The sequence below is a fragment of the Maylandia zebra genome, linkage group LG3 (genome assembly GCF_041146795.1).
Source record: "Maylandia zebra isolate NMK-2024a linkage group LG3, Mzebra_GT3a, whole genome shotgun sequence".
NCBI lineage: Eukaryota > Metazoa > Chordata > Actinopteri > Cichliformes > Cichlidae > Maylandia > Maylandia zebra.
Genome location: NC_135169.1, coordinates 23,741,217 through 23,759,257, shown reverse-complemented (window position 1 = coordinate 23,759,257; position 18,041 = coordinate 23,741,217). Strand labels below are relative to the sequence as shown.

General features: G+C 40.6%; 1 protein-coding gene across 1 annotated transcript in view; it reads left to right on the top strand.

Moving 5' to 3' along the window:
* The window catches only part of LOC106675407 (uncharacterized), a 65,355-nt gene that overhangs the window by 36,067 nt on the left and 11,247 nt on the right, over nucleotides 1–18,041 (top strand). The window contains exons 13-29 of the mRNA XM_076881139.1: nucleotides 122–274; nucleotides 427–558; nucleotides 843–890; nucleotides 1,433–1,558; nucleotides 2,025–2,151; nucleotides 3,598–3,768; nucleotides 3,843–3,877; nucleotides 4,071–4,235; nucleotides 4,349–4,489; nucleotides 5,463–5,501; nucleotides 5,583–5,723; nucleotides 8,352–8,431; nucleotides 8,556–8,579; nucleotides 8,821–9,169; nucleotides 9,849–9,902; nucleotides 10,122–12,656; nucleotides 12,746–12,824. Coding sequence (XP_076737254.1) covers nucleotides 122–274; nucleotides 427–558; nucleotides 843–890; nucleotides 1,433–1,558; nucleotides 2,025–2,151; nucleotides 3,598–3,768; nucleotides 3,843–3,877; nucleotides 4,071–4,235; nucleotides 4,349–4,489; nucleotides 5,463–5,501; nucleotides 5,583–5,723; nucleotides 8,352–8,431; nucleotides 8,556–8,579; nucleotides 8,821–9,169; nucleotides 9,849–9,902; nucleotides 10,122–12,656; nucleotides 12,746–12,824 — 4,399 coding nt within the window. The remainder of the gene's footprint in view (nucleotides 1–121; nucleotides 275–426; nucleotides 559–842; nucleotides 891–1,432; nucleotides 1,559–2,024; nucleotides 2,152–3,597; nucleotides 3,769–3,842; nucleotides 3,878–4,070; nucleotides 4,236–4,348; nucleotides 4,490–5,462; nucleotides 5,502–5,582; nucleotides 5,724–8,351; nucleotides 8,432–8,555; nucleotides 8,580–8,820; nucleotides 9,170–9,848; nucleotides 9,903–10,121; nucleotides 12,657–12,745; nucleotides 12,825–18,041) is intronic.

Sequence of the window (18,041 nt, the reverse complement as noted above, 5' to 3'; positions counted from 1 at the left end):
CAGTGCTCAAAGTGAGGCACAGTTTCTAACTGAATGTTTTGCCTTTTTGAGATTTCTGTCCGGAATTTCTTCAATTGTAAACTAATCTAAAACGCTGACTTTATTCTTTTCTTTTGCACAGCTTGTTTCGCTTAAATGCAAGATGCTGTTAATAAGCAACCTGCCTAAGTATCGTGATGGCTGTTATGAAGAGGAGGACATCGCCGATCTGCTCACTCCACACAGATTTGAATATTACGACGATACGATCTACGTTATACCACAGGCGCGCATGGTAAGCACCAGGCCATGGATTTGCATTGGGCTGGATTATTACCTTCATTTTAATGGGATTCTAAATGTCTTTTCTAAGACGACCTAACTAACATTTAGTTATTACGTATTTTGTGAGCGCAGTGTGTCAGTGTTTGTTTGTTTTTCCTTCAGGCTTTTGCCCTAATGCCGACAGCAATGGCAGCCAAAAACATCGTGCTAGCATCAGAAGATAAACATTTTTTTCTCAATGGGTCTAAACTTCGACTGCAGGTTGTGAAGAGCAAGAATTTTTTAACGACCCCGGTGAGCACTGTGTTTAGATAATACACTTTACTGTTGTGAGATATGTTATTAAAAATAATTGAAAATATCTGTTTCTGCTTGTTGATGGAAACAGTATCCTTAAAAGCAAGCTGATGTTTTTAAATGTTCAATCTATTTAAAATGTGGTTGTAAGTAAAAAAAAAAAAAAGTAATATTTTGTAGAGGCTATAAGTAATAAAAAATACTCTTTGAACTGAAATCAATTTAACAGAATCCAACATTTATTTGATGTAATGACTTTTAACTATTTGTTTTTCTTTCAGCTTGAGTTTTATATATATCTGATGAATCGGCTGTGTTATGTTAAGAAGGTAACACGCACACATATCTCAGAAACACAGACTACACTAGAATACCTTATAAAGTATAGAGTATAAAGTTATAACTGGCAGCACTCACATCCAAGTCAAAACACCTTGAAAAATATGAGCATATATTAACACATGGCTAGGAAAGGTTTGGATAACTTTTTTCCTGCAATAAGTTAAATCCTCATTCAAAACTGCATTTTGTATTTTAAAAAAAATTTATTTATTTTTTGTTTTTTTTGTTTTTGTCTTTTTATTTGAAACATGCAAAAAACTAAGAACCCAGGAAAGGGACAAAAGTGGTTTTCTGTGTACACAGCTAAGTTTAAATATTTTCTCAAACAATGTTATCAACAAAAGCAAGAGCTGCAATTATAAATTGTTTGGATAATGAAGATAGCTGCCAGGGTGCATACTGCTGTGTGACTATATGTGCAAACGTATGACCTTGATCTTGGAACTGTAGTTTAAGAAAGCATGAAATATTGTTAAACTAAATACTGTTTCTGGTTTGTTTTAATGTTCACCCGGGTTTATCGAAACAGATAGGGATAGATATTGGAGAACGGACAATCTACATCAGGAACATCTCACCAGACGAGTTCCGGGATCTCAGAGAAGCTTTGGGAAAAATCGGTATTGTAAGAAACTACCTGCCTCTTCTCTACAAGGTATAAACACACTTATAAGCAGCAACAAGTGCATGTTTTAAAAGTCTGTGAAAGGCTGTATGAGATGTATGTGTTTATGTAAGTGTATTCTTAACTATCCCCCCAAAATTGACAGACACATTAAAACAAGATAATGTGACTGGTTTTGGATGCTACTTATCTTGATGAAAGCACAACTGCAAAACTATAAAGATAGTAAAGAGAGACTGCAGGTAATCTGTTCGCTGTAGCACATGATTCTTCATATGCTCATGCGCACTAGTGTTCATCACATTAGAGCATTAGTGCAGGGGTCACGTTGAGCACGGCTCCAGTGCTTCATTGATCCAGGATTTCTGACTTTTGAATCCAGTGAACTCCACAATAAAGCTGTGCTTAGCTCACTGTTTCCATGTGTTCCATTTTCTACCATTTAGAATGTGAAATTAAAATGTTTAGAGTAAATTTTATCTTTCTTGTGTTTCAGGTGTTAATTGAATTTGAGTCTGTGTGTGATGCTGATCGCCTTGGTGTTTGGTACAGCCTTCTAAAACAGGCCACTGGCCACAAATTGTCAAGGGTGGAAATACCACACAGTGGATTTACATCACTGCGTAAGTGTGTTTTGAATGGGGTTTTAAATAAATGTGATTTAAACGGGGAAAAAAAGGTGAAGTTGATGGAAGGTCATCTGGTAATACACTGAATATGGTGGGTTGTTTTTTGGCTGTAAATCGTGTCTGGTAAGGGTAGCTGCTTTTGTCCTGCTGGCCTTCCTGTACTGTGGGATTGCTTTGGAGATCTACGTGGTCTTCTACAAGGCAAGCTTAAGAGTTATACTTTTTATACATTGGTCGTATTGTCCAAAGAGACTCTTGTCTTTGGACAATACGGCAAATATTGTCGTCTTAGTGGGTGATGCACAAAAGAAGCAAGTGAATTGAAGATTACAAGGAGTGGCAAAAGCATACTGATACTAGAGACAGATTAAAATCCATCTAATCAGGGGCGCTATAGAGCAAGACATGGTGTAACACACAACTTAGTAGAGCTGCAGAATTCTGAAAAATTCTCTTATAAATGTCACTTTCTGAACTCCTAAAGTTTGCTTAGAGAACAAAATAAGGACTTATTGGGCTGAACCACAGACTACTGTGAGACTTTCTGGTGGAAAGAAGACACCTCACGGCCTGAAGAACCACGCGCCAACGTGATACAGATGAATCGAACTAAGTCTCATCCGACCTAACTGAAACGGCAGGCATGACTGCTGAAGAACTGAAAGCCAACACTAAACCCCCTGCGAGGAGAACTGTCTGAAGTCATAAAAGAGGAACTTAGAGATATTTTCGGAGTTCAGTTTTATCAATACTGAAATACAAGTAGTCAGGTCCGAAATAACTAACACTGCCAGTAACCCCGGTTATTCTGAAGTTTCCTCAAAAATTTCAACAGTATGATTGAGCTCAGGGCTGTGGCTCCTCACTACCAGATATTGCAAAATCTATTTTGTCTCCAGTGCTGCACCAGCTGCTCCCATCTCCACCATCATGGAAACACATCACATCTATCACACAGAGTCTGGATAATAATCTTTCCTTCACTTTCTGTTTGTGAAACAGTCATGAATATATTTTCAGTTCTTCCCTGGACTGTGGATAAAGTGAAGTCCGAGAAAGGTTGCAACATATGCAAAACTGCTGCTTTATCGTCATCCACAATAAATTATTGCAACACATTCCCTCAACTTTGATTCACTAACACTGTGATTCTCCTTCCCACAAATCCTTTGATGCTCATTGGCCCCTCCAGAAATCTTTGGTCCATCAGCGGTCAATTCCCTTCTGCTTGTCTCTGCCCTAGACACATGAACCAGAGCCATTACTTAAACTCCACTTTTTCAGACTGGCATTTGGTCTAACTCTCTAATCATTTTTCTCTGATGCCTATGATACCTTGGATATCTGTAAAGGTGCTTAAAGTTAAACTGAAAGTCAGTTAAAAACCTGACACACACACAGAAAATAAAAAATAAACAAAACTTATTTTTTCTTGTGCAGCACCAAGATTGCCACACAAAGCTTTGCCAGACAGCGATGTTGCTGTTGACGGGGCAGCTGTCCCAACAGAAGATATTACCGTCCCACAACGCAGCACTTCACCATATTGGATCACAATGACAACTAGTCCCTTTGTGTTCCCCACTGTCGCTCCTTGGTTCACAATCCCAGGTGAGAGAAACTAAAATTAACCTCCAGATATAAAGTGTTGACTGTTACTAACTGTGTGTGTTTTACACTTCTAGAGTATTTAACTGTCAGGGAACCTGATGACATTGAGGTGAGTGCATTTTATAAACCAAGGTTTCATGTGTTAAACAGGAATCCTTGAGTAAATACCAAGAGGCGTCCATTTTTTTCATTGGTTTCATTTTGTCTTCTCTATGTGGTCAGTTATAGTAATATATTTTTTAAAAAGTACTGCAAAGTTTCTCTTCACATAAACTTTGGTTCTTGAACCTTGTGTCTTGTAGAAAGCCCAATCTCAAGGATCTACGTTCTCCACGATCATGTTGACTGGTTTGCCAGAAGGAAACTACAGACAGGAGGATGTCGCCAAGCTGGTGTGGCGTTACTTCCCTGATCAGACTGTTCAGACTCTGTACTACAACATAATCGTTTTATCACTGCAGAGGAGGGTGAGGAATAGACCCAGCAGGCTGATACAGAGAAATTTGCAAATTTAATTCAATTTAATGATTAATATTGAATGTTTCCTCTGCATCATTTTGTCCCCTTTCTTCCTCTCCAGGCCTTTGTGTTTTTTAACAGCTGGGATGCGTGCTGCGATTTCGCCAGAGATTACCTCAAAGATCCAGTTACAGTTGAAGAGCGGAGACGGAGACTAGGAATCCACATTGTTTTACAAGACGTGCATCCTGGTTCAAGTGAGGTATGAAAATGGAGCAATCGGGGGCTGTTAAATCAGGGGCATGCTCCTGTTTCACTGAAACTATTCAGATGCCAATCAAAAAAGATTCCTCCTCTAAGGAGTGAGCACAGCATCATCCTTCTCTGGGCTAATATTAATAGAATGAGACTCAGAATACTTTATTGATCCCTAGGGGGAATTACGTTGGTTACAGTACAAACGGTAACAAAGACAGATAATACAAGAAGTAAGAAATAGCACAATATATACATACATATAAGTCACTTATTGATAAATATCTGAATAAGAAATGGAAAAACTAAAAATATGCATGAATTTCATATCAAGTATTTATTATTATTTTGTCTGTATTTGTTCCTTCCTTTTTGCGACAGCAGCACAAAAGCTGCATGAACTTTATCCACTTTTCTGTTCATAGACGACAGCCCACGTCATTCCACCACCACTTTAAAGTTTCCACAGAGCTTCTTGTGAAGTCAGTCCTGTGTAAACGTTAAAGACCCAGACATAGGTTATGGAGTGTTTCACTGACTATTAAGCAATGCCCTCACTTATTTTGAAACTTCAGTTGCTGCTAACCTTCTAGCTTCAGCGTTTCCCATCTCAAGGTTCCTTGCGGGCTAGCTATTCAGGCCCTTTGTGAGATGTCTCTCCACAGCTACATGTTAAGAGGAATTGAGGTCTGACGACTGTTGCGGAAAGTCACTGAGACTCAAAAAGCATCAAATAGTTCCTGGAAAACAGTTATATGTTATGTCGTTACTGTCCTGAAGTATGAATCCTTTGCCACAAAGATGCAAACCAGGATCGAGTTACTTCTCACTTACAGTGGAGTCCAATATTTATCTTATTAAATGGGGTCAATAGAACATTAAAAACACTCTAACCAGGAGGAGAGTTATTCAATAGTTATTTTACAAACAGAGGATAAGTAATTGATGTGAGCCGCTTTCATCTTCTACTCTTTTCACAGGAGAGCATGTACAGAAGCATGATGAAATGGAGCAGCACTGTAAGTCAGCAGTCACATAAATCTGTCCTGTAAAAGCAGCAGGCTCGGGTCTCCCTGATCTTAACACTGGTTGTTTTTCAGCATGTTCCACAGTCTGAGTCTCTGGAGGACCGGCTGCTGATTGTGGAGGTCTCCGAGGTGAATGTGGACCTTGTCATGATGATCATGAAAGTGGTGGCTCCCATTGCTGCTTTTGTCAGATTTTTGCCGCTTGCCAACAGGGTACGATTTCATAAACACCTGCAAATTTTTCACGTTTTACATCTGCAAGGCTTGTTATGGTGTCTGCTGCTCTTAAAATGCAGCTTTTTCTGAAAAGTCTTCAGAAGGTTTTAAGCCTTACATTTCACCCGCAAAGCTGGTACAGTTTGGTTCAATTTAAACTGCTTAATAAAATTAAGGGAACACTTGATCAATGTTCCCTCTAAGCTGCGCGCGTGCGCAATTGCGCACTTCTGGCACGGTCTCTGCGCACAGGGTTAGGGTTAGGGTTAGAAAAAACCTAAAAAAAAAAAAATCGAACCTGAATTGAAATTAAATTAAAGCTTTAACAATTGTGGTTTGCAGTGTTAGTCAGTAAGTGACTGGCTGCCACCTTATCCCATAGTCCAGCCAATAATGCGATTCACATTCGTATATACGCAGCTAATCAACGTCGCTGACAGGCTATGACAGCGTCCTTATGTGCCAACACCGGTGTTTTAGCTAGCAAAGCGGCGTGGCTGCTGTGGAGTGAAGCCACGTTAATGACAACGTGTACAACCATTGGAGATGTGAGCAGGACAGACGGAACAATTGACGGAAAACGTGTGGACGTTACACCAGTTTTTAAATTGTGTTGATTGGCCACGTAAAACCAGAGTTATGATAAAATATATGCGATGTTTGGTTTTCTTCCTGAATACTACCGTTGTTTATATTTACTGCGGGAAGAAACGGTAAAAACTGCGTTTTATAAGGAAAACATTTGAAAGCACTCTGAGCCTGTGAGCAAAAACAAAACCAAAAAAACCCTACCCTTTCCTATTGGTGGAAAAATGTACCATCTAGACCAATCAAAAAATGATATGGCAACATGGCATTTAGTTGTTTAGGAAGGGGGATGTTTTGGAGTGGCACAAAAAATTTGTTTGGCATCAAATTTGATGCAGAACAGCTGATTGTTCTGTAAATAGTTTGAAATGTTTGTTTAAAAGAAGCCTGGACTGCATTTTGGGGTAAACAGCTGCAAAAACCTTTGTTTGCATAACTCAGTTACTTTGTGAAGAACTATATAATTAATTGCCCAACATTGGTCATTATTTACTGTATTTTGCAGTCAGAGAGTTACAGGACTCTCTACCAGACCACAGACTCATAATACAAGTCAGAGCTTTATAATCTAACAAAAAAGAAAGTTGTTTTCAAAACGTTATTTTTACTTCCAATAGCGTTAACATACTACACAGATCATGAACACGATTTCTTTTCTAATTGTCATTATAAGTGGGCTAAAGCAGTTAATTAAAAGTAGTCTAACATAAATGTAAATGCTGTAATTTGACTATTTTTAATAAACCATGTAACTTGGATGGATTCGTTGCTGGCATGACCACAGTGCACACGTCTGCTGTTGCTCACAGTGGTCCAAGGGACCGTTCATGGAATTTGTGCGTTCGCTCAGACACATGAAAAATTAGAGGGAACATTGCACTTCATCATTGCAGAATAACAGTCAGTTAGAATTCAGAGAACTTCAGTTTGGCTTTAGCAGTCCTTCTCCTTGTACAAAGTAGAGGATACCTGCTGAATGGTCATTGCTCTTCTATGGCCCTGTCATGAACCAAGCAGCCAGGAACACACAGGCACAAATGTAATCTTCAAAAAATGGGTTTTATTATACCCCAAAAGGACAAGATGATTACAAAAATTCAAAATTTTTAGTGATCCGAGCCGAAAGAACCGGTTCTCTAAAAAGAGTTGGAAATCCCATCACTACAAACCATTATAACACACCATCTCCTAATATTTTCTCCACACTGTTGAGGCCGCACTGTTAGACACGGCAGATCTTCTTGTGACTGCCATTCAGGAGGAGCTGGACTGCCTATGCAACCTGAGTGAGCTGCATGCCCAATTCCACCAACAGTGAAAATCAGAAAAAATTCAATCAGGGAGGATAAAGAGAGCAATAAGTGGTTAACATGGAAAATGAAGACATTAAAAAAGTTTAAGTGGTGTAACTTTCTTATACTGTGATGATCAAGTGGTTTTTAAACTGTGTTTTTAAGTTTGTCTTATTTTATTCTGTTTCCAGCTTTAAGCAAGACTTTTAACATTGAGAAACATTTTAAATGAGTCTGAAGGAGACTTTGTTTTTTTAACACTAGTTCAGCAAGTTTTAATATTCAGACAGTCCCTGCAGCAGGCAATCTGAATTTTACATGCCTTTGCAAATACTGGTGAAATGCACTAAGTTCTCAACCAAGTGATAATCTTATGACCTGTTCAGCCTTTCGTCCTGGCCCATCTAGCAGGGAAGATGCCTGCAGTTTGAGGCAGCACTAAGTTATTCTTTTATTGTTTCTTGCTCAGTGGTTTTATTCTCTAATCAAAAACTTTACAAAAGTATAGAAATATGTTTGCGTTTATTTTCCATTTGCAAGTTTGAAACATCAAGATTTTTTTGTTCTTTTAACAAAATGTTGTACTATCGTAGAGGGCAGTAAAGAAACTCGCCAGGACCTCTGTCCTGTTACTTTCACAAATTGGGCCTGTAGCGCACCCTTTGAGTACCACTGTGTTGCTCAAATATCCTCAGGAAGAAAACAATTGTACTGTCACTGATGTAATATCTTTCTGTTTTCTCAGATATGCATTGAGATGGCTGAACCTGGTGGATTAACACAGGTGATGGAGAGCAATGTCACCAAGGACTATTTATCTTCTTGGTAAGTGTGTCCCACAATCAGAAGTGAGACAAAGAGGAAATTGATTTTAGACTGTGTGTTTTTATTTTCTTTAAAGTGTCTTCATGCTTGTCTGACCTTGTGCTTTTTTCTCTCCTCTTCATAGGAGTAAAGTCGGACGTATTGAGTCGTGAGTATCTTTCATTTTCAGGTTTAATGGCAGAGTCAAAACAGTCATGATGACTGCTACACTCCTCAAGGTTGTGCTATAGTAAACAGTTCCCAAAGATCCAGAAAGAGAAGAGTGTGATTTAGACATAAGCAACTCTAGATTAGAAATTTGAAATGGAATTTCTTATTTCACATTAACATTTTGTGACAACGAACCTCTTTTCATAGTAACCTACTGGCATCTTTGCTTTTAAATTCAGTTTGAAGAGTCTGAAACAGCGTCTGCAAGACTCGGGTGAGAACACACTTAACCTCGAACTGGAAACCGAGAAGGCCGCAGAATCGACCGCTGTCCTGCAGCCAAGTGAGGAAGGCCAGAAAGCAGCAGTGAAGGAAGAGGGGCCACCACAAACTTTGGTCACTACTCCTGATGCAAACGCCGCCCCCGCCGCTTCTAGCACTGCTCCTTCAGCAACAAGCCCAGTCAAGTCTGAGGAAAAAGACTCAAAACTTCATCGCATCAACTATGACCTTTTCATGGCCATTACAGCGGCGCTTCGTGAGCATAGACAGGGTCGAGAAAGTAGGGCACAGAGCAAGGACAGAGAGGTAACACTTTAAATTTCACTGTGTTGTCCCAAAATATCTTAAGACACTAAAAGCCTTATGTTGGAGATTACATGTGAGCATTGTATAGTAGTACACTGTTGATTGTTGCGGTAAAGCTGCAGGCTGTATGAATAATTAATGCTGATAATAATAACAATAATGTATACTTTATTGATCCCCCTGGGGAAATTACTCTCTTTGCATTTGACCCGTTCACTCAGTGAAGCAGTGGGCAGCCACTAAGCAGGCGTACCTTGCTCAGAGTAGCCGTTTAGTGGATTTGAACCCCCGACCTTCCGATCACGGGGAAAGTGTTTTTGAAGTCTGTATTTCACATAAGTAGTAGACTGGCAGTTTACGTCTGTGACACCTGATCAGCCGAAGGCAGAGCAGAGAAGGAGATTACTCACTCCCCATTGTGACAGGCGGAGATACTGTCCACTATACTAATGAGGAAGATAACATTTTTAGATTTGCATTATTTCTGGAACAGATAAATTAAAGCGAAGGTCATCACTACATATAGTCTTATTTATTTTTTGCAAGCTTGTGTATGTCCAATTTTTGGCGTCACCACTCATTAAACACATTTCAGGCTATATTTTAGGTGTTTATCAAAACCAGCACAGAATAATACGAAATTAATTCAGTAAATTTTTTTTCTTATCTTCATTTCCAGAGCAAAATCAGCAGCCCTAGTAGGGCACAGGATGAAGACGCACCAAACGAAAAGGTAAAAGTTCATCAGACCCACGAGGATTTCTCTTGTGGGTGGTGGGGGTGGGCGGCTGGGCTAACTCAAACGCTTAATCACTCTGAGAATATTGGTCATGTGGTTACTGGTCATATAGGAGGTTTTTGTGGACAGAGGGACATTTGTTGATAGTTACACTCTGATTACAGGGTAAGGTGTTTCATGGCTCCACAGACTGTTTTTGGTTTTTCCATCTAGGTTCAAGTTGATAATTTAAAGAAGAAAGTTTCTTCAGAGAGCCGCCCTTTTGGTGAGCTGGATTTCAATGTGGACGACTTTGTCACTGTTGATGAAATTAACGATGACGCAGCAGACGCAGACCCCAATGGTGAAAGCTCCTCTTCAACTAAGCCAAAGTCCACAGAGAATGCAGAAAGTCAAAGTTCAGCTGCATCTCCTGCTTCCAAACGAACCTCAGCAGGGTCCTCCAAAGACTCCAGCAGCTCAGCCTCTCCCTCATCCAAGCCCACGAAATTTTCTGAGAAAAGCAGTTCAACCTCATCACTACGAAAAAGTAAAGACTCATTTGAATCCACCAAACCCGAATCCTCTGTGAGTGTCAGTAAGCCTGTTTCCTTTTCTGGTGAGAAAACACAGCCAAGCAAACCTCCAGACAAATTGACGCATTCTTCGTCCTCGGGTTATAGGACCCGTTCAAAAATGGCATCAACCGCTGCTGCAGAGCTAACAGAGGAGAGTGCAGCAACAAAGTCTGACCTCAAAGTGTCAGCAAAGGAAAATCAAACTAAAATGGAAACATCATCAGAGACACAGCCACCTGCAGAGGGATTAGGGATGAAGAGCCAAACACAAACTCTGGAGACTGAATGTAAGAATGACGCACACAAAGAGTCAAAGAAAAGCAAAGGAGATGGGGAAAAAGACAATGTGGGGAAATATCCACAGGAGGAGGAGGATGATGGTGAAAGTTACCAGATCCTTGATTCGATCGACGAGCCAACAGATGAACAGATAGATGAAGATTCAAACCAAGAGACTAAAACAGAGTCATCAGGGCCTGAGCAAACCCAGAGTTTGCATGAGGGGGAAAGTCAGGTCTTGAACAGCATTGATGATAAAGGCTCAGAGGAGTCCAGTAAAACAGAAACGGATGCTCCTCTCTATGTGATAGACAACGTTAGTGAAGACCAAGCCAGTACAGTCCAAGGGGACAGTCATCTGATCAAAGATGAAGGTGCCACAGCAAAGCAGCTGTCTGAGGAAAAGATTCAAGAACCAGATGCAGCTGATAAAAAAGAAGGGTTGGATCCAAGCATGAACCAAACTCCAAGGTCCAGTGGAGATGGAAAAGAAATGAATGAGGAGATGCTCTCAGAAAAATCAAGCAAAGCTTCCAAAGCATTTTGCCAAACTCTAAATAATGAAAAACAAGAAAACAAAGGCAGTTCAGCAGATGTTACTAAACAGAAAGCCTCTGAGAAGTTAGATTCAGTCAATGATCACACCAGAGGAGAAGATGACGAGAAGAAACTTAATACTTCGAAAGCAGTCACTGAAGGAACTGAAGAAGAGGAAGAAGCTTACCAGGTAATTGATTCTGTGGAAGAAGAGCCACCGACCACAGAGACCCAGGCAGAGGCTGAGAACAAGGAGGAAAAAACCAAGAAAGACGTTGAAGTGGCTAAACGAGCTGAAAGACCAACAAGAAGGGGTAGACCGAGAACAAGAACATCTAAAAGAGAGGAGAAAGAGACACAGGAGGAGATGATCTTTGAGGTAGTGGATTTTGTTGAAGATGAATTTGTTCAAGATGTCTCCACCACAGAGAGGCCTGGTAGAAGGAGGTCGGCCAGAGGAAACAAAGACAATAAAAAGACGCCAACTTCCACAGTTGCATGTATAAAAACCGTCAGGGAAGAGGAATCTACGTCCGAGATCCTAGACTCAGTGGAGGGTAAGGCTGCCATGAACGAACCAACCATCACAACAAGGTCAACCAGAGGAGGAAGAGAAACTGAAGAAGACGTCTCAAAAAAAGACAAGACACCAACGAGAAGGAGGCCGACACCTGCCAGAGATTCTCAGGAACCAAACAAGGAGGAACCTCAGCAGACTCAAGTGAAAGAGAGCACACCAACAAAGAAGAGCGAGGGGAATGCCACCTTTACAATAGTAGACCCAGTGCAGGATGAAGTTATTAAGGATGAACGGGCCAAAACTCCGGAAAAAAGAAGAAGGGGAAGACCAAAGAAGGACACTAAAGTAACTAAAAAACAAGCTGCCTTAAAGAATGCTGCATCTAGTAAAGTGGCTGATGAGGAGGAGGCCATTTATCAGATTGTTGACTCGGTTGAGGATGAGACGGCTGACAATGAGCCTTTGAAAGACCAGAATACAGAAGAGCCAACAGTGCCTAAAGACGATAAGGACTCAGCATCACCAAAAAATGCAGATGAGGAGGAGGTGGTCGATAAAGAGGAGTGTTTGGATCACACTGCTGAGGTTAGTGATGCTCTATCTACTGAAGACGAGTCTGGTACAGCAACGAAGGAAGAGAAGCCAAAAACAGATACTAAAGAGGCCACTGGGTCCCAAAGTGAGGCTGCTGCACCAGAAGAAAAAACAAATCTGGAGGAAGACACCCTGGAGCTGGTCACTCTGGATGAGATTGTTGAAATAGATGAGGAGGAGGGGGAAAAGGCAGAGGAAAGCACAGTGGAGCCCCGCCCACCAACACAGGAGAGCCAATCGGTGGAGGCCGCAGACATAGCGGTAATGTTGAGATTTATTTGAGCATCTTTGTTTCCTCTTTAGTAAAAACAGAAAACTCGATGGTCGTGATTTTGTGTCTTTGTTTTTAGACTTTTGTGACAGCAGCTGAGGTAGAAGAGGAAGCAGAGAAGACATCAGGATCTGCTAAACGCAAACATGATGAAACAGGTCAGTTTCATTCTCCATCCATCCATTTTTTTAACTACTTGTTCGAGTTCGGGTCGTGGGGGCAGTCGGAAGTTCAGACTTCCCTGATAGCCTCATTGCTGGATCTGCCCAGGGGCCTCCTCCCTTGAACAAGAAAGCCTGTTCTGCTGTTCAGTACAGTACAGTAAACCACAGCACCTAGGAGTTGCCCAGGAGGCATCCTAGTCACATACTCAAACCACCTGAACAGAGTTTGATTTGCACGGTCAGATTTTGTGGAGGAGAAGCGAATGTGTACAGCATAGTTTTTGTTGGCAGGGCTCTAGAGTGCGTCACAAATGTGACCAAATTTTTCAATGGTGCGACTAAAATAAACCTTAGGTCACACCGGTGCAACCAGCTGTTCGAGTAAAAAAAAAAAAAGAAAAAAAAGTCTCTGCAACTCTGAAAGTCCAGATATTCCTGTAGTCTTTAGTACATGTTTGAAAGTGCAGGTGGATAGAGAGAGTTGAGTATCTTGAATTAAGCGATATTGAGTCATTAAATCCTGAATAGAGTTTTAAATATAAATGTATTTTGCCAGAAACACCAGAATCTCAGGTCAAAGCTCACAAAACTATTTCAACAACCACCAAACAGCAAATGAGAGAGCAGGTAAACAGATTCCACACAAAGACGTAAACACAGAGCGGACCCGACACGTCAGAATCAGCTTTCTCTTTCTCGGCTTTCTCACCCAACGGCCTGTACACGGACACACCGTCGGGGCTGAAAGCCGACAGCTCACTGATTCTGATGCGTTGGTGGGTCCGCGCTTTGTGTTTACGTCTTTTTTTTTTCTTGATTCTGAGTAGCAGGTTTTGTCTCTCTCAGACCAAAATTCACTGATCCAGCAGCAAAAGAAGCAGCAAACTGCGCTTCACATTTGATAAACATCGTCATGAATTCCCTCTGACATTAGGGCTGTTCGATATAACGATATATATCGGATGACGATATAAAAACATCTATCGTTTCATTTTACGCTATCGTTTGTTTCGTGGTGTCGCAAAATAAACGGTTTACGGTAATATTTTTTAATATTTCTCTTATATTTATCTGCTATAAAAAGCCAGGCCAGGAAAATTTCCTTCATGTCATAGAAATCAGTGATGATACCCAGCCCTAGTGAGTAGCCTAGGCCCAATAGAAGTGGATGTAGCTGTGGGTAATGAGAAAAGATGAAAAGAACTATTGATAACTTTTTTGTTAAGTCCTGATCCGTCTGAAATTCATAGCCAGTGCTCTGACACAGAGCCATCAACCTCTGAACGCTGAAAAAGCACAATGTATCCAGAAAACACATATGTCGTGATGAATGCACTGCGCAAGTGTCCCCTCTCGCCACTGCCTTTCAGCGGCAGGCAGCAGCAAACAGGTCGTCAGAGGAGGCTGATGTGATGATTAAGTTTAATATTGTCTACAATATTGCCAAAGAGTGCCAAAGCACTTTAAGCACAAACACAAAATTGTTAGTTAATCATTTACAAATCAATATTGTCTTTATGGACATCAATTTCCCCCCCAAAACTATACTTCAGCAATGAGCAGGGCAGTGTTGGAAGGAAATTGAATGCAAAACAATAACCAATATGCACATACAGGTAGAAATCTACAGGACTACATTTCCAAAATAAGAAATCCTTGGCTTAAGGCCACACTAGGTGTTTGGAAAATGGTGGCAAAAGAAAATAAGCTGCAGAAGAATATAAAAATATTAAAATGGTGTGCATATGATTCGGAATTTACACCAAATCATGTAGACCCTAGTTTTAAAAACTGGATAGGTAAAGGAATTACATTCATATGCGGTATTGTAAAGGAAGATGAAATTGTGAGTTTCCAAACTTTAAAGCAAACATTTCATTTAGAAAACCAAAACCACTATAGATACTTACAGTTAAGAAACTTTTATACTCGAAACATTAAAAACCAAATACCCACTACAGCGAGGCCATTTATCCAACTCTTTTTAAATGCTCATAAGTCAGAAATTAGGAAAGGTGTAATCTCACAAATATACAAAAGTCTTCATGATCTCAGCAATTATTCAACCAAGTATATAAAAGAAAGATGGGAGAAAGAGGGAGGTCTGGTGATTACAGAAGAGGAATGGCAAAACATTTGTTCTTTTCATTGGAGAAGAACAAAATCACATATTTGGAAGTTCAGCTAGAAAGGTTTTGCTTGTTTTTTCATTACCCCAGCTTTAAAGGCGCATTATGATGATGGAAGTTGTGAATGTTGGAGGAACTGTGGCTACGAAACCTCACACCACTACCATATAATTTGGGATTGTAAGAATATTAAGAATTACTGGATAGACGTCCATACAGTGATGCAAAACACATTTAGTACATATTTACACTTTGATTTCAAATCCATATTTTTAGAATACATACCCTCAGACATAAAGGGTATGTATAAATACTTACTTTGTGTGCTGCTAGCTGCAAATAAAAAGGCACTGACCAAAAGGTTCCACCAACATTAAACAGCTGTATTGATGTAACTTTGGAGATTCATAATATGGAAAAGATTACTTATTTTAGTGAATTTTGAGTATGAGAAATATGTAAAACACTGGGGAAAATGGCTCCACTGTGTGAGTTCCATAAGGCCAGATATCATTGATATTCATCACTGAAGGAATGGCTGTTTAAATATTTGTTTATTTTGTTTGTTTGTTTATAATAACGTACTAATCAGCTACTTAGTGTGTTGGCTTTTCAATTGCCATCTCTCTGGATGTATATAGTTACAAACTGTATCTAGTGGCATTTGATTAAAGCATTTATTCAATACATTTCGTATATAGTTTCAGTTAGGTTGTTACACATATGAGAGTGGCTTCTATCTGCTAAGAGGTCATGAGTTTAGTTGGCGAGGGGAGACAGAATGCATTTGAGGTCGAGACACACATACACACATACACACACATACAGTGGGGCAAAAAAGTATTTAGTCAGCCACCGATTGTGCAAGTTCCCCCACTTAAAATGATGACAGAGGTCAGTAATTTGCACCAGAGGTACACTTCAACTGTGAGAGACAGAATGTGAAAAAAAAATCCATGAATTCACATGGTAGGATTTGTAAAGAATTTATTTGTAAATTAGGGTGGAAAATAAGTATTTGGTCACCTCAAACATGGAAAATCTCTGGCTCTCACAGACCTGTAACGTCTTCTGTAAGACGCTTTTCTGTCCCCCACTCGTTACCTGTATGAATGGCACCTGTTTGAACTCATCATCTGTATAAAAGACACCTGTCCACAGCCTCAAACAGTCAGACTCCAAACTCCGCCATGGCCAAGACCAAAGAGCTTTCGAAGGACACCAGGAAAAGTATCGTAGACCTGCACCAGACTGGGAAGAGTGAATCTACAATAGGCAAGCAGCTTGGTGTGAAAAAATCAACTGTGGGAGCAATCATCAGAAACTGGAAGACATACAAGACCACTGATAATCTCCCACGATCTGGGGCTCCACGCAAGATCTCATCCCGTGGGGTCAAAATGATCATGAGAACGGTGAGCAAAGATCCCAGAACCACACGGGGGGACCTGGTGAATGACCTGCAGAGAGCTGGGACCAAAGTAACAAAGGTCACCATCAGTAACACACTACAACGGCAGGGAATCAAATCCCGCAGTGCCAGACGTGTTCCGCTGCTGAAGCCAGTGCATGTCCAGGCCCGTCTAAAGTTTGCCAGAGAGCACATGGATGATACAGCAGAGGATTGGGAGAATGTCATGTGGTCAGATGAAACCAAAGTAGAACTTTCTGGTATAAACTCAACTCGTCGTGTTTGGAGGAAGAAGAATACCGAGTTGCATCCCAAGAACACCCTACCTACTGTGAAGCATGGGGGTGGAAACATCATGCTATGGGGCTGTTGTTCTGCCAAGGGGACAGGACGACTGATCCGTGTTAAGGACAGAATGAATGGGGCCATGTATCGTGAGATTTTGAGCCAAAACCTCCTTCCATCAGTGAGAACTTTGAAGATGAAACGAGGCTGGGTCTTCCAACATGACAATGATCCAAAACACACCGCCCGGGCAACAAAGGAGTGGCTCCGTAAGAAGCATTTGAAAGTCCTGGAGTGGCCTAGCCAGTCTCCAGACCTCAACCCCATAGAAAATCTGTGGCGGGAGTTGAAAGTCCGTGTTGCTCGGCGACAGCCCCAAAACATCACTGCTCTCGAGAAGATCTGCATGGAGGAATGGGCCAAAATACCAGCTACTGTGTGTGCAAACCTGGTAAAAACCTATAGTAAACATTTGACCTCTGTTATTGCCAACAAAGGTTATGTTACAAAGTATTGAGTTAGAGCTGGGCGATATATCGAGTTTTTAAAAAATATCGATATATTTTTATACGAGATATAAGATGTGACAATATCCTTTATATTGATATAGTCTGTTACGTTATAATTATACTTGTGGAGCCGCAAGTTTGCGTCTCTTTCCTCCACTTTCGTCTTTACAACGTTACTCGGCCTCGCCTCTCCTTCACTGAACACAACTCCCCTCCTCTCCCATCGCTTCACCTGCAGGAAGCGACAAGATCAACACGGCAAATCTCCGTTAACGAGTTACTGCGCGCATCGACCCGTGCGTGGGGCTGGACGCCGTCAACGTGTTAGCTAGCTAACCACGCTAACGAGCTAACCACGCTAACGAGCTAACCACGCTAATGCCATGCAGCCCAGAGGTGCTGCACGGACTAAAATCCTTTCATTTTCTCAAAAGTTGACGTGCTTCAACGTAATATTACCTTACTGTGTTTAGGGACCATAAATAGCACCTGTTAAGAGACGTGGTTGCACAATTGTGAGCTTTTTGTTATGCACAAAAACAACATTGTTGTTATTATTTAATAAATGCTCATAATTTATTTTTGAGTAAATTTTATGTACATCTGCTCTATGTTAATAAAAGTGCCTGTGTGACATCTGGGACACAGCTTTGTCTAAGAACTCTCTTTTTGTTCTTACTTTATGGCTTTAAAAAAATATATTGAGATATATATCTTATATCGCCATCCAGCTAAAAAATATCGAGATATGAATTTTGGGTCATATTGCCCAGCCCTATATTGAGTTGTATTTTTGTTATTGACCAAATACTTATTTTCCACCCTGATTTATGAATAAATTCTTTACAAATCCTACCATGTGAATTCATGGATTTTC